The sequence below is a fragment of the Canis aureus genome, chromosome 26 (assembly GCF_053574225.1).
Source record: "Canis aureus isolate CA01 chromosome 26, VMU_Caureus_v.1.0, whole genome shotgun sequence".
Taxonomy (NCBI): domain Eukaryota; kingdom Metazoa; phylum Chordata; class Mammalia; order Carnivora; family Canidae; genus Canis; species Canis aureus.
Genome location: NC_135636.1, coordinates 23368166 through 23384091, shown reverse-complemented (window position 1 = coordinate 23384091; position 15926 = coordinate 23368166). Strand labels below are relative to the sequence as shown.

Sequence of the window (15926 nt, the reverse complement as noted above, 5' to 3'; positions counted from 1 at the left end):
CAAAAAGTACAGAAGTACTAAACAAACAAAACTTTGGTGGGGGGGCATATTTCAAATGGAGGTACACAAAATCAACTGATATAACAGCTTAAGTAATGAACAGGTGCTTTTATTCATAGGTAAATTCATGGCAAAGACAGCCTCCACTCTTCTGAGAGTTGGAGCTGGAGAGAGAATCCAATGAGTGTTGTTTAAACATCTGAAACCTCTGGCAGGAATTCCAGGTCCACCACAACTATGTTTTTATGGAGACCCACCAACCTCTGGGCTGAGTAGTGGAACCAGGATTCAAACCCAAAACCTGCCTAGCTCCAGAGTGCATGTTTTTAACTACTCTGCCCACTGCCTCTCCTAAGCCTAAATGCAAGTGCTGTTAAGTGAAAACACGAAATTATGCATAGAATATCTGAGGAAAGACAAATAAGAACCTAGTAATGGTCTGCTTCTGGGAAGGAAATTGGGTGGCTGATAGACAAACCACCAGACCTAACAATTCTACTTCCACGACTCAATACTATGGATATAAATGAAAATGAAATATCTGAATCTGATCTTTCAGAGATCAGTGTTGACCTCCTAAACACAAAACACCTATATTCTTTCCCTTTTGGTCAGTATTCCACACTGTTCACAAACATCTGTGTCATGAAACTACCTCTTATACATTAATTCATTCAATAGTATTTATTGAGGTATTCTCTATGTCAGGCACAATTTTAGGTGTTGGGAATTCAAGAGTGAACAAAACAGGTAAAAAATCTCTCCTATCACTATTTGCCTCCTCAAATCTATTTAATATACTTACCTTCCAACATTCTACTCTGGTTTTTTTGCTAAAAGCTATCCACCAATTTTACTACATATGTTCATATTCTCATGCCTCAACATTATCTGTTTTCTGAAGTCACTCAGAATGTATCTATGTACCCAAAGAAGACCAATTAGATATAGAAAAATCTCCAAGAAAAAAAAAAAAAGAAAAATCACCAGGATTTATTGTCAAATGAAAATTTAAAAATTAGGTTAACAACAGTGTGAATAAAATATTTCCATTTGTGTTTAAAAAAAAAGATACAACTGACAATGCTATTTCCCAAGAGTGGAATTGGGTATCTGGGATGGTTACGAAGCTCTGTTCATTATCATTGGAGCACTGTCTTAATTTTTAAATTATATGATGCATTTTCATAATAAAAAATGTAAAGAACAAGTAAATGCCCAGTTCTCCCACTCAATGGTCCCGAGCAAGTCTGTTCCATCTCCTGTTTCAGTTTCTCCCTCTGTAAAAAAGAGATAACACTGCTCCCCTCTAAGGATGTTGTGAGGAGAAATGAGATAGTATGTACAAAGTGCCTGCCCTGTGATAGAGGCTCCTCATCCCATTGACATCTCACCTGACCTCATTAGAGCAGCAACAGATTTCACAGGAACAAGAGCTTGGAGAAGGAGACTAAGTCAAAGCTTATCTCACAATGATACTATTATTAATATCTTCCTTGAACAGAAGCTAAGTTACCCCAACTTGTTAAAGTACTGACCAAGGATGCAGAGGATCCCATCAGGTTGAGACTTGCTGCTCTGGGTCAAGATGCTCTGAACCTGGCGGAGTCGGCTGCAGCTGCAACAAGAACAGAAGTTAACTCCTAAGTGTCAGCACAAGAAGACATGAAGAAGAGGATTGATGCTAGGAATGGAAACTTGTCCTTGCCTGGTTTTGGTATCAGAACTATAACACGAACTGGGAAGTTCTTCCTTCTCTTCTGTTTTCTGGAAGAGATTATGCAGATTGACCTGAAGCCTGAATCTGAACTGCTGATTACAAACTGGACAGTCTGTGGCTCTGTAGTTCAATACAGGCTCCAGCCAAAGGCCCTCTCATGATCAATGCTGGACAGGACTGGACTTTAGCAGCTGACCAGAAGGCTCTCCAAGGACTTCTCAGTTTTGAGGATTATCAAAGAAAGGTTTCCACACTGATTTGCCCTAACCGTGGTCCCCATCAGTTTGCCAAAAACAAAAATGAAAAACATATAAAAACCAAAAAACTGAAAAAAAAAAAAAAAAAAAAACCTGGCTTAAGGACTTAAATGAAGCTCTGATTCATTACCACAACTAATCTCAGTCAGAGTGTCAGCAAAGGATATTTGTTCCCATTTCTGTGCAGGTCTATTCCTGTGGCCTCAGGGGTACATCCTCCTCCCAAACAAAGCATGAGAGGCACTCCCAGACATTAATATCACTTCTAAGGATTCCCTGCTCTCCATACCAGCCCCTCCTCCTTCCTAGCAGTTTCAGAAAAAGGTGCTCAATTTCCTGCTTAAGACTGATCCTTCTACTAGATCTCTCCCTGTCATCTCCAGGTTCAGGATCTGCCTCCACTATTTATTCCCTAACACTCCTATATTTAATTTTTCCCTTATGGTCAACATATTTCCAGCCTTACCACATCATTACTAACTAAGATCCTCCACAAACCAACTTTACTGTTTCATCTATGACAATCAGACTTCATCCCCACTCCTTGTTGAATCTGCTCCATTATACTACTACTCACTGAAACAAGTGTTCAGCCAAACAACACTATTTCTCTTTCCTGAATTATTTCCCCCCCCCAGATTCTTTCTGATATTTTCATTCAAGTTATCCATTCCTGACTTACTGGTCATTATTATTATCTTCCCTCAAGATGTTTGCATATACCACCTAACATCAAAATCAAAGACAGTTGGGATGCCTGGGTGGCTCAGAGGTTAAGAGTATGCCTTCTGGCTCAGGGCATGATCCTGGAGTCCTGGGATGGAATCCTACAACGGGCTTCCTGCATGGAGCCTGCTTCTCCCTCTGCCTGTGACTCTGCCTCTCTCTCTCTCTCTCCTTGTCTCTCATGAATAAATAAATCTTAAAAAAAAAAAAAAATCAAAGACAGTACTCCCAAGAAAAAAAGCTACCAACCAATATTCATCATGAATATAGCTGTAAAAACTTTTAAGAAAATATTAGTAAATAGAATTCAACAACATATAAGAAGAATTATACACCATAACGAAGAGGGGTTTGCCCCAGGGAAACAAGATTGGTTTATTATTGGTAAATCAATCAGTATAATCCATCATCCTAACAGGCTACAGAAGAAAAAAACAAACAACTATATTGATGCAGAAAAATCATTTGACAAAATTCAACACTCATTCACAGTAAAAACCCTCAGAAAACTAGGAATTAAGATTATGATAGTGAAAGACTGAATGTTCTTGTCCTAAAAGGAGGAACAAGAAAAAATGTCTGCTCTTATCACTCCTATTCAAAATGATATTGGAAGTTATAGCTAGTGTAATAAGGCAAAAAAAAAAAGGAAATAAGAGACACAGAGACTGAAAAGGAGGAAAACTATCCTTATTTGTGGATGACATATGGCTTATGTAGGGAATCTCATGGAATCCATAAAAAAAAATCCTAGAATTACTAAGTGAGTTCAACAAGGTTGCAAGGTCAACTATAAAAACTCTAGGGCAGCCCAGGTGAATCAGTGGTTTAGCGCCGCCTTCGGCCCAGGGCCTGATCCTGGAGACCCGGGATCGAGTCCCACACTGGGCTCCCTGCATGGAGCCTGCTTCTCCTTCTGCCTGTGTCTCTGCCTCTCTCTCTATGTCTCTCATGAATAAATAAAATCTTAAAAAAAAAAAATCAACTCTATTTCTATATCAAAGCAATGAACACATGGAAACCAAAATTAAAAACAGACTATCGTTTAAATATAAATTTAAGAAAACATGTATAGGATTTACATGCTAAAAACAGTAAAACACTGATTAAGGAAATCAAAGAAGGGGCACCTGGGTGGCTCAGTCAGTTGAGCATTAGACTCTTGGTTTTGGCTCAGGGTAGTGAGATAGAGCCCCATGTTGGGCTCCACACTCAGCATGCTGGAGATTCTCTCCCTCTGCCTCCTCCTCTTTCCCTCCTCCTGCTCACATGTGCTCTTTCCCTCTCAATAAATAAATAAAATCTTTTTTTTTTTTTTTTTTTTAAGGAAATTGAAGAAGATCTAAGTAAATGGACAGACACTGTGTCCATGGATTGGAAGACTCAAGACAGTATTGATATCAATTCTCTCTATATTGATGTACAGGTTTAACACAATTCCTTCAAAATTCCAGTAAGACTTTCTGTAGATATAGACAAGATTAACACAAACTTACATGGGAAAGCAAAAGAACTAGAATAGCTAAGTTTTTGGAAGAAGAAAAAATAGAAGAATCACTCTGATGACAAGACTTATTATACAGCTGAAGTCAGCAAGAGTGGTAGTGACTGAGAGACAGACACATATACTGGTAGAACAGAATTACCAGAAACAGACCTACACAAATACAGTTAATTAATTTTTGATAAAGGTTCAAAAGCAAGTCAATGATAGTCTTTTCAACAAATAGTGTTGGAGCAAGTGGAGAGCCACAGACAAAAACATGAAACTCAACATAAATTTTGTACCTTACACAAAAAATAACTTAAGATAGGGACACCTGGGTGGCTCAGCAGTTGGGCATCTGCCTTCAGCTCAGGGTGTGGTTCTGGGATCGAGTCCCACATCAGGCTCCCTGCGAAGGGCCTGCTTCTCCCTCTGCCTAGGTCTCTGCCTTCTATCTGTGTGTCTCTCATGAATAAATAAAATCTTTAAAAAAAATAACTCAAGATAGATCACAGATTTAAATTTTTATTTTATTTTTTTATTTTTATTTTTTTAGATTTAAAATTTTAAATGTGAAACTATAAAATCTTTAGAGGCTAATAAAAGAAAATATTCAGAACTTATGATTTAATGAAATTCTTTTTTTTTTTCAAATATTTTTATTTATTTATTCATAGAGACACACAGAGAGAGGCAGAGACACAGGCAGAGGGAGAAGCAGGCTCCATGCAGGAAGCCTGACGCAGGACTCGATCCCAGGTCTCCAGGATCAGACCCCGGGCTGCAGGCGGCGCTAAACCGCTGTGCCACTGGGGCTGCCCTGATTTAATGAAATTCTTAGTCTTGATACCAATAGTATAATCCATTAAAGGAAAAAAAATCAATAAACTGGACTTCATCGAAATTGTAAACTTTTGCTTTGTGGAAGACCCTGCTGAGATAATGAGAAGATAAGCTACAGACTGGGAGAACATATCTGCATATCACCTATCTGACAAAGTAGAATACATAAAGAATTTTTAAAACAACAGTAAAAAAATTAAAATCCAATTAGGAAAAGGGCAAAAGACATGAAGAAATAATTCCTCAAAGAGGACATAGAGATGGCAGGTAAGCACCTGAAAACATGTTCACTACATTATTATACATTACAGAAATACAAATTAAAACCACAATAAGATATCACTATACATCTAGTAAAAAAGCTAAAATAACAAACAGTGACAATACCAAAATGCTAGGGAGGATTCAGAGAAACTAGATCATTCATTCATTTCTAAAGAAAATTAAAGACACCAATAATGAAAATACATCCATGTTCATGCACTTCATATTGTTATAAACTGCCAATACTACAGAAAATGATCTACAGATTCAGCACAGTCCCTATCAAAATCCCAATGATGTTTTTTGTAAAAATAGAAAAATCCATCCTAAAATTCATAAGAAATCTCAAGGGATCCTAAATAGTCAAAACCATATTGAAAAAGAAGGACAGGGACACCTGAGTGGCTCAGCGGTTGGGCGTCTGCCTTTGGCTCAGGGCATGATCCCGGAGTCCCAGGATCAAGTCCCACATTGGGCTCCCTACATGGAGCCTGCTTCTCCCTCTGCCTGTGTCTCTGCCTCTCTCTCTGTGTCTCTCATGAGTAAGTAAATAAAATCTTAAAAAAAAAAAAAAAAAAAAACACAGAAAAAGAAGGACAAAGCTGGAGGACACACTTCAAGATTACATAAGTAACTACAAAGCTATGGTAATCAAAACAGTGTGGTACTGGCATAAAGATAGACATATTGAACAAAGGAATAGAGAGCTCAGAAATAAATTCTTTTTGCGACTAGCTTATTTCACTCACTATAATATCCTCACAGTCAAATGATTTTTCACAAAGGTACCAAGACCATGCACTGAGAAAGGACAATCTTTCCAACAAATGGCTTTGGGAATACTGTATATTCACATGAGAAAGAATACATTTGGATCCTTACTTTATAGCATATACAAAATTTAACCCAAAACAGAAAAAAGACCTAAATGTAAACCTGAAACTATAAAACTTTTAGAAGGAAACATACGAGAAAAGCTTGATGAAACTACATTTGGCAATGATTTATTGCTGTGACACCAAAAGTACAGACAATAAAGTAAAAAAATACATAAATTAGACTTTATCAAAATTAGAAACTTATGTTCATAAAAGGATACAATCAACAGAGTGAAAAGGCAACCCACAGAATGGGAGGAGATTATCTGCAAATCATATATCTGATAAGAGGCTAATATCCAGAATACATAAAAGCACTCCTACAATTCAACCACACACACACACACACACACACACACGCAAAAAAAAAAAATTCAAAATGGGCAAAAGACTCAAATACACATTTCTCCAAAGAAGATAAATCAATGGCCAATAAGCACATGAAAAGATGCTTAGCGTCACTAATCATGAGAGAAATGCAAATCAAAAACCACAAAGAGATACTAATTGCACACAAATCAGGATAGCTACTATTAAAAAAAGAAAACGACAAGCAAGGATCTGGAGAAATTGGAACCTTTGGCCACTGTTGGTGGGAATGTAAAACTGTAGCCACTGTGGAAAACAGTTTGGTAGTTCCCCAAAAAATTAAAAATAGAGGGACAGGGGAGGGTAGGTAAAATTTAAAAATAGAATTATTTTATAATCTAGAAATTCCACTTCCAAATATATATTCAAAAAAACTGAAAGCAAGGATTTGAAGAGAGATTTGTGTACCCATGTTCATAGTAGCATTATTCCCCACAGTCAAAAGATAGAAGCGGGTATATTTTGATATGAATAAACAAACTCTGGTATATACATACAGTGGAATATTATTCAATCTTAAAAGAAAGGAGATTCTGAAACATGCTAAAAACATGGATGAACCTTGAAGACATTATAGTAAGTGAAAAATAAGCCATTTAAAAAAAGACAAATATATGATTCCATGTTTATGAGATACCTACAATATTCAAATTTATATAGATAGAAAGTACAGTGGTGGTGTTGGGCTGGGGGAAACAAGTGGGATTATTGTTTAATAGGTACAGAGTTTCAAAGATGAAAAGAGTTCCATGGGTGAAGAGTGGGATTGTAGCACAATATGAAGCACTTAATGTCACTAAATCATACATTTAAAAAATGGTTAAGAAGGTAAATTTTGTTACCAGGTATTTCACCACAATTAAAAAATTTAAGTTAAGGGTAGCCTGGGAGGCTCAGCGGTTTAGCGCCGCCTTCGGCCCAGGGCCTGATCCTGGAGACCCGGGATCGAGTTCCACGTCGGGCTCCCTGCATGGAGCCTGCTTCTGCCTGTGTCTCTGCCTCTCTCTCTCTCTGTGTCTCCCATGAATAAATAAATAAAATCTTAAAAAAATTTTAAGTTAAAAAAAGTCAATGTCATGTAAAACAAAAAGAACAGAGAGGGAGATCTCTTCTAGTGTGAGAGATTAAATATCCATAAGACATCTGGAAAAATTTGAATACGTACTGGGTAGTTGATGGTAGTAGAGAATCACTGTTAATTTTCTTAGGTGAGATATTATTGTATTTATACCTTCTATGTCCTTTTTTTTTCTTTTAACAGATACATAAGTACTTAGGAATGTCATGATATCTGTAACTCACTTGAAAAGGGTTTAACAGAAGGGCGAAAATGAACAAGACAGGAAAACAACAAATGTTGGAGAGGATGTGGAGAAGGGGGAACCCTCTTGCACTGTTGGTGGGAATGCAAACTGGTACAGCCACTCTGGAAAACAGTGTGGAGGTTCCTCAAAAAGTTAAAAATAGAGCTTCCCTATGACCCAGCAATTGCACTACTGGGTATTTACCCTGAAGACACAGATGTAGTGAAATGCCAGGACACTTGCACTCCAATGTTCATAGCAGAAATGTCCACAATAGTCAAACTGTGGAAGAAGCCACAATGTCCTTCGACAGATGAATGGATAAAGAAGATGTGATATATATATGTGCGTATACACACACACACACACACACACACACACAATGGAATATTATTCAGCCATCAGAAAGGACGAAAACCCACCATTTCCTTCGACGGGGATGGAACTAGTGGGTATTATGCTGAGTGAAGTCAGTCAACTGGAAAAGGACAGTCATCATGTGGTTTCACTCATACTGGGAATATAAGAAAGAGTGAAAGGGATTATAAAGGAAAGGAGGGGAACTGAGTGGGAAAAATTAGGGAGACAAACCATGAGAGAACAAAGGGTTGCAAAAGGAGAGGTGGGCAGGGTGTTGGGGTAACGGGGTAATGGGCACTGAGGAAAGCACTAGGTGTTATACTATATGTTGGCAAATCGAATTTAAATAAAAACAGATGAAAAAAAAGGGTTTAACAGAAAACGAGAACGAGGAAAAGAAAAAAATAATAAAGATAACACACAGCAAAGATGTTAAAAATTATTGACTCTAAGTGGTGGGTATATCAAGTATTCACCGTACTATTCTTTCACCTTTTCCATATTGTTTGAATATTTTTTTTTGAATATTTTTTAAATAAAATCTGGAGGTAATGGTAGAGCAATTTAGTTTTTTTTTTTTTTTAAGATTTTATTTATTTATTCATGAGAGACACAGGGGGGCGGGGGGGGGGGCAGAGAGAGAAGCAGGCTCCATGCAGGGAGCCCGAAGTCAGTGCTAAACCACTGAGTCACCTGGGCTGCCAAATTTAGGGTTTTAAAAGCAGCAGAACAGGTCTGCCTTTTGCTCTGGTCATGATCTCAGGGTCTTGGGATGGAGCCCAAGAGAGGGCTACCTGCTGGGTAGGGAGCCTGCTTCTCTCTCTGCCACTCCCCGTCCTTGTTCTCTCTGTCAAATAAATAAAATCTTAAAAATATATGTTAATTGGGATCCCTGGGTGGCGCAGCGGTTTGGCGCCTGCCTTTGGCCCAGGGCGCGATCCTGGAGACTTGGGATCGAATCCCACGTCGGGTTCCCGGTGCATGGAGCCTGCTTCTCCCTCTGTCTGTGTCTCTGCCTCTCTCTCTCTCTCTCTGTGACTATCATAAATAAATAAAAATAAAAAAAAATTTAAAAATATATGTTAATTAAAAAAAATAAGTGGCAGAACAGAAATTGCCAAGATGATGAAGATTAAAGTAAGAAATGTGCTTTTCCTGAGAAGTGGCTGTCTGTCCCTCCCCACTCTTTCATGTTGCAATCATTCTCTGCACTAAAAATATTTCATCAAGCTGGTCCTTTGACCCATTTCCTAACCCATATGAACAGCAACAGACTGCCAAAGTTAGGAAAAGCTCTTTGGTTTTCAAATTAACGACCAGCCAGTGACAAAAAAGGGGGGGGGGATGTCACGTGACCAAGAAACAAACAGCTCCCCCAACAAGACAATACTGAGAATAGGAGCAAAAAGCATTTCTTTTCCACAAGTATCTTGGTCAAATAAAGTGGAAGTATATACAATATTGACAGAACTTCCTCTTTCCAGAGTAAAACATTATCCTAATTAGTATTTCTTATTTTGTCAAATGAGTAAAATTAAATTCAGTTCTTTCCTTTATACATTTTCCTGCTTCCCAAATTCTTTTTTTTTTTTTAAAGATTTATTTGTTTATTTATGATAGACACAGAGAGAGAGAGAGGCAGAGACATAGGAGGAGGGAGAAGCAGGCTCCGTGCCAGGAGCCCGATATGGGACTCGATCCCAGGACTCCAGGATCATGCCCAGGCCAAAGGCAGGCGCTAAACCGCTGAGCCACCCAGGGATCCCCCCAAATTTATTTATTTATTTTTAAAGATTTATTTTTATTTATGATTGACACAGAGAGAGAGAGAGAGAGAGAGAAGCAGAGACACAGGCAGAGGGAGAAGCAGGCTCCATGCCGGGAGTCCGGCGCGGGACTCAATCCTGGGACTCCAGGATCGTGCCCTGGGCCAAAGGCAGGCGCGAAACCGCTGAGCCACCCAGGGATCCCCCCCAAATTTAATTCTTAACCAGAACATAGCCTATTATTTGTCACTGAACCATTAAACTTGTCACTTATTGAAATACTTACCTATTAAAAAAAAATCCAGTATGTATAGGGAAAACCACAATCACTGGTATTCCCAGCACCCATAATTAGACATTTTGTCATACTTGGCTTTTGTCTACCTTAGTGCCACATGTAAAATATTCATTATCCTTTGTTTGATGGAAAAAAAGTAGAATATTATATATAACTAAAATTGTCATTGTTCCCGACCCCCAGATGTCACCACTGAGCTTGTTGTATATCTGCCAGTCTTTTTTTTTTTTTTTCCAATAGAAACTTTCAAACGTACACCAAATCCAGCAAGAGCACTGCCTTCTAACTTCCAGGTTTACCTGGGCACACAGCTGGCACATCCTGGGTATATGACCTGAGGTCACCACGACTTTACAAAGTTCCTCTTTCAGAGTATCTGTAGTCTCAGTAGACCCACTAATGTGGTTTGTGTCATACACTGCTTGTATATACTTTATTTCTGACTTTCCTTGGGTTCAGACTCAGAATCCAAACATGACTGATGATAAAGTGAAGAAGCCAAGACCTAAATAAAAGTTTATCCAAAATCACAAGGCTGGGCGAAGATTAGCAGTGCCAAAATATGAGCCACCAGATACCTTAATTCTGAACTTTTCCTTTCTGCTACACCTCACTGATGTCCTAACAATAAAGTTTGCCACAGACACAGTATTTCTGAATCCTGAACAGTCATGTTTTTCCCATCTTCAGTTTTATATGTAATAATTAATTCACTGCTCACTGCTTTTACAAGTTACTATATACACAACCATGTATATTTTCTTGTTTGTATTTCATTATGTTGGTTTCTTGGAAATGAAAAGAAAAATACTTGAAAATTTTATTTTTGCTTGTTTTTTCTCCATAAATTACTTTATGTTAACTTTTTTACTTTAAAAATTAAATAATTAAATGAACACATCGTCCTTATATTCTGTAATGCTTGTGTTTTGACTGTTTTACAAAGTGAATCCTCATACCAATCTGATTCACCTTATTATAGAAAACTGCTGTGAACAATTTGGTGTGACTCAGTAACATATAGTTTGGGTGGGTTTTTCGGGACGTGGATTGTTTTTACATAAATCATAATCGAGAGATAAGTAACTGCTCTGCAACTTGCTTTTTTCCCTTAACATCATACCTTATGATCTTTCCAAGTTAGTACATAGAACTCAACTGCATTTTTAAAAGTGCCATACTTTTAAGTATGTGCCATACATATTCTTTTGTTTTTATTTAACCAGCCACTCTGATGGAATATTCAGGATATTTATTGTTTTTACAACAGCAAACAATGCTTCAAAGAATAACTATATCCATCTTTGGCACTACAAGTTTCTGCAAGGTAGAGACCTAAAAAGTAGCACTGCAAGGTTAAGAGGTACCTGCATTTTAAATTTTGATAGATCTTGCTAAACTGTTTTCTTTCTTTTTTTTTTTTTTAAGATTTTATTTATTTATTCATGAGTGAGAGAGAGAGAGAGGCAGAGAAATAGGCAGGAGGAGAAGCAGGCTCCATGCAGGGAGCCCAATGTGGGACTCGATCCTGGGACTCTAGGACCACACCTTGGGCTGAAGGCAGGCGCTAAACCGCTGAGCCATCCAGGGATCCCCCGCTAAACTGTTTTCCTAAAACAGTCACCTACAATACACCAGAGTACCTGTTTCCCCACAACTTTCTAAACCATGTGTTATCACTCAACTAATTTTATCATAATTTACATTTTTCCCTAATCACTAGGGAAACTATCAAATGTTTATTGGTCATCTTTATTTCCTTTTCTGTGAATGCATAGTCTTGTTTTTGTCCCATAGTCATGGGGGGGGGGGCTATGAATAATTTATATATTCCATATTTTAAAAGTTGTGCTTTGGCCATATGTTGCAAATATTTTCTTTAAACTTTTAGACTTTATGGTTTCTTTTTCATGCAAGAGCTGTCAGGTTTTATTTAACTAAATCTGCCTAACTCTACCTTTAGGCTTAGGAGTTTTAGGTCTTTTTGTGTCTTCCCCACTCAATATTATAAAAAAAAAAAAAAAAAAAAAGCCAATAATTTAATTTTGTGTTTTAAACATTTAACTGCTCCTCTGGAACTTGCTTTTTTACCTTTGTGAAGCAGGAGTATAGCTATATTATTTTATTTAATTAATTATTTGAGAGAGAGAGAGAAAGCACAAGCTGGGGGGAGGGAGAAGCAGACTCCCTACTGAGCAGGGAGCCAGAAGCTGACACTGCTGCATCCCAGGACCCTGACTGAGATCATGACCTGAGCTGAAGGCAGACGCTTAACTCAGCCACTCAGGCACCTCAATATAACAGTATTTTTCTCCAAAATATGATTGTCCCAAAACCACATGTTGATCCTTTTAATCCTCTGAATTGAATGCCACTTTTGGCATATGCTACATTATTATATCAAGAGGGATCCCTATTTTTGGTTCTTATTTGACCTATGTATCTAATTTCTCACATACAGTATATTTAAAAAAATAATCAAAGTTATTACTTGAATTTTGTAATAAGTGAATCATTTTATCTGAGAAAGCGAGTTATATCAGTTTCAAAGATCATGCATGGCTTTTATTGAACATTTTCTTTTTTTTTTTTTTAAGATTTTATTTATTTATTCATGAGAGGCAGAGAGACACAGGCAGAGGGAGAAGCAGGCTCCATGCAGGGAGCCTGATATAGGACTCGATACTGGGTCTCCAGGATCAGGCCCTGGGCTGAAGATGGCGCTAAACTGTTGAGCCACCCGGGCTGCCCTCCTTTTTTTTTTTTTTTAAATACTTTATTAATTAGAGAGGGAGAATGAGCACTCACGGAGGAGAGAGGCAGAGGGAAAGGGAGAAGCAGACTCCCCACTGAGCGGGGAGCCCTATGTTGCTGGATCCCACAACCCGGAGGTCATGACCTAAGCTGAAGGCAGACACTTAACCATCTGAGCCATCCAGGCACCCCTGAACATTTTGTTTTCGAGATGAATTATAAAATTAATTTGTTAAGTTCCAGAAAAATTCCCATTGAGAATCTGTATTGTGATCATACTTAATCTGGATAGCACTGAACTCCTCACTCAGGAACATGATTTATCTCTCCTTTCAGTCCTCTCCTATTTTATGGCCTTCTGTCAAGTTTTATATTTTTATTTATACATTAATTCATCATGTTTTTATTGAGCACCTACTGTGTATTAGGCATTGGTTGTCCAAGAGCCAGGTGGGGGGACTTAGCAATGAATAAAAGGGCAAAAACCCTTGGGATGAAAATATCAGCATTTACATCTATTTATTTATTCATTTATGCATGCATGCATGCATTTGTTTATTTATTTTTCAGGACTTACATTTTCTTTTTTTACATGGGGCTCGAACTCATGACTCTGGGATCAAGACCTGCGCTGAGCTGATATCAAGAGTTAGACGCTTAACTGAGACACCCAGGAGCTCCTGGAACTTACATTCTAATTGGGAAATGAGTGAGGGAGAAACACAAATAAATAGGAAAAATACATAGGAGAGTGGGTTGCCATTTTAAAGAGAAAGATTAGAAAAGGCTTTAGTGAGAGGACATTTGCATAAAGACCTGAAGGAAACTAGAGAGCAAGCTGTACAGTAAGTGAAAGGTCCCAAAGCCGGAATGTTCCTGAGACCTGTGTGTTTGCAGCAAAGTGAGGAAGACAGTAGTAATAGGATATAAAGGGGGAAAAAAAGGGTGGAAATCAGATTAGAGTCTTGTCATGTCATATCAAATCATGTCAGAACTCATGATTTGAGACTTTTTTTGAAGTGTTTTGAAAAGAGGGATGATTTATATGAGAGGACTTATATTTTCATAAAATCACTTTATTTACTGTATTGGAAAGAGACCATGGGGGTTGGGGGTGGGGAGAACAAGAGTTAAACCTAAGAGACCAGTTAAGAGCCTACTGCAACAATACAGGCAGTAGATGATTATTTCTTTTGCTTATTGTCTTTTTTTAAAGTAGGCTCCACCAGTGTGGGGGCTTAAACTCACAACCCTGAATCAAGACTTGGGCTGATATCAAGAGTCAGATATTTAACTGACTGAGCCACCCAGGTGTCCCTATTTTGCTTATCTTATTATATTGGCTGAAACCTTACTATGTTAGTTGGCTTAAATCAAGAATGAATATTAATTATTAAGTAGATTTTGGGAGGTGGGGCATCTACTAATCTTAATTTCATTGACAAATTTCCTTTTTTAAGATTTTATTTATTTATTCATGAGAGACGCAAAGAGAGAGGCAGAGACACAGACAGAGGGAGAAACAGGCTCCATACAAGGATCCTGATGTGGGACTCAATCCCAGGACTCTGGGATCACACCCTGAGCCAAAGGCAGATGCTCAACCACTGAGCCACCCAGGCGCCCAACAAATTTCCTAATGACAAACAACTCTTGCATTTCTGGGACAAATTCAACTTGTGTGTAAAGTTGTTTTTACCATACTTCTAGATTCAATATACTATTGTTTTATTTAGAAGTTTTGCAGTTGTCGTTCTCCTTGTCAAGTACCAGGATTATGCCAGCCTAAGAAAACAAGTGGGAAGTTTTTCTGAAGTATGCACTTAACTCAGCATGCTTTCCACTTCTATCTCCCCTGCTAACAAACACAGTGCTCCTTCTTGGCCACAGTTTCTAATTGTGACTTACCCAGGAGCAAGGCAGGGAAACTAGGACTCCAATTTTAGACCTGGAAGAGAAATGGCCTCTAGGGTCATAATGCAGGAAGAACGCAGATTTGGGGCTGTATACAGAGAGGCAACTATTCTGGTAGAAGAGTTTTGGTTCCAGTTCTTGAGGCCCTAATTTTCTCACCTCTTCCTACAGGAAATCTATCTCCCTATTATTCCTTCCAGCCACACAAGGCAATAAATACATCCTTTTAACTTAAAACCTTTGAGTTAGGTTTCTGTTACTTGCAACAGAAAGCATTCTTCTTAATACAAAATCAATCCCAGAAAATATTTCGGGTTGAAGCATACTAATATCTATAACTTACTTTAAGAAGCATTAAAATAGGGCAGCCCCGGTGGTGCAGCAGTTTAGCGCTGCCTGCAGCCCAGGGCGTGATCCTGGAGACCCTGGATCGAGTCCCATGTCAGGCTCTCTACATGGAGCCTGCTTCTCCCTCTGCCTGTGTCTCTGCCTCTCATTCTCTCTCTGTGTTTCTATGAATAAATAAATAAAATCTTTAAAAAAAAAGAAGCATTAAAATATAGGATGGATCGATGGATAGAGGAATGGATATATAAGGCAAATACAGCAAATACATTAAAAATGTAGACTCTTAAGTATAGATACACATGAATGCCACTGAATAATTCTTTCAAATTTTCTGCATTTATGAACATTTTCATAATAAAATTCTGAGGGAAAAATCAACTACAAGAGTAATACAAACAAGCCTTATCAGCATTAATTTGGACTTCAAGTATTGATTAAAAGGAGCTACTGTAGGACTATTAGTGTTTAAGAAACTTGGCCCTGATTTAAAGTGGCAATTATTTATTCCCCTTGCAAAACCAGAGACTTGAGGGGTGTCTGGCTGCTCAGTCAGGGGGAGCACGTGACTCCTGATCTCAGGGTTGTAAATTCAAGCCCCATGTTGGGTGTAGATTACTTAACACTAATATCTTAAAAAGA

General features: G+C 38.1%; 1 protein-coding gene across 3 annotated transcripts in view; it reads right to left on the bottom strand.

Moving 5' to 3' along the window:
* The window catches only part of DNAAF9 (dynein axonemal assembly factor 9), a 141422-nt gene that overhangs the window by 117615 nt on the left and 7881 nt on the right, over positions 1–15926 (bottom strand). For all 3 annotated transcript variants that reach the window (XM_077872384.1, XM_077872385.1, XM_077872386.1), the window contains exon 2: positions 1539–1618. In XM_077872384.1, the coding sequence (XP_077728510.1) occupies positions 1539–1618 (80 nt within the window). The remainder of the gene's footprint in view (positions 1–1538; positions 1619–15926) is intronic.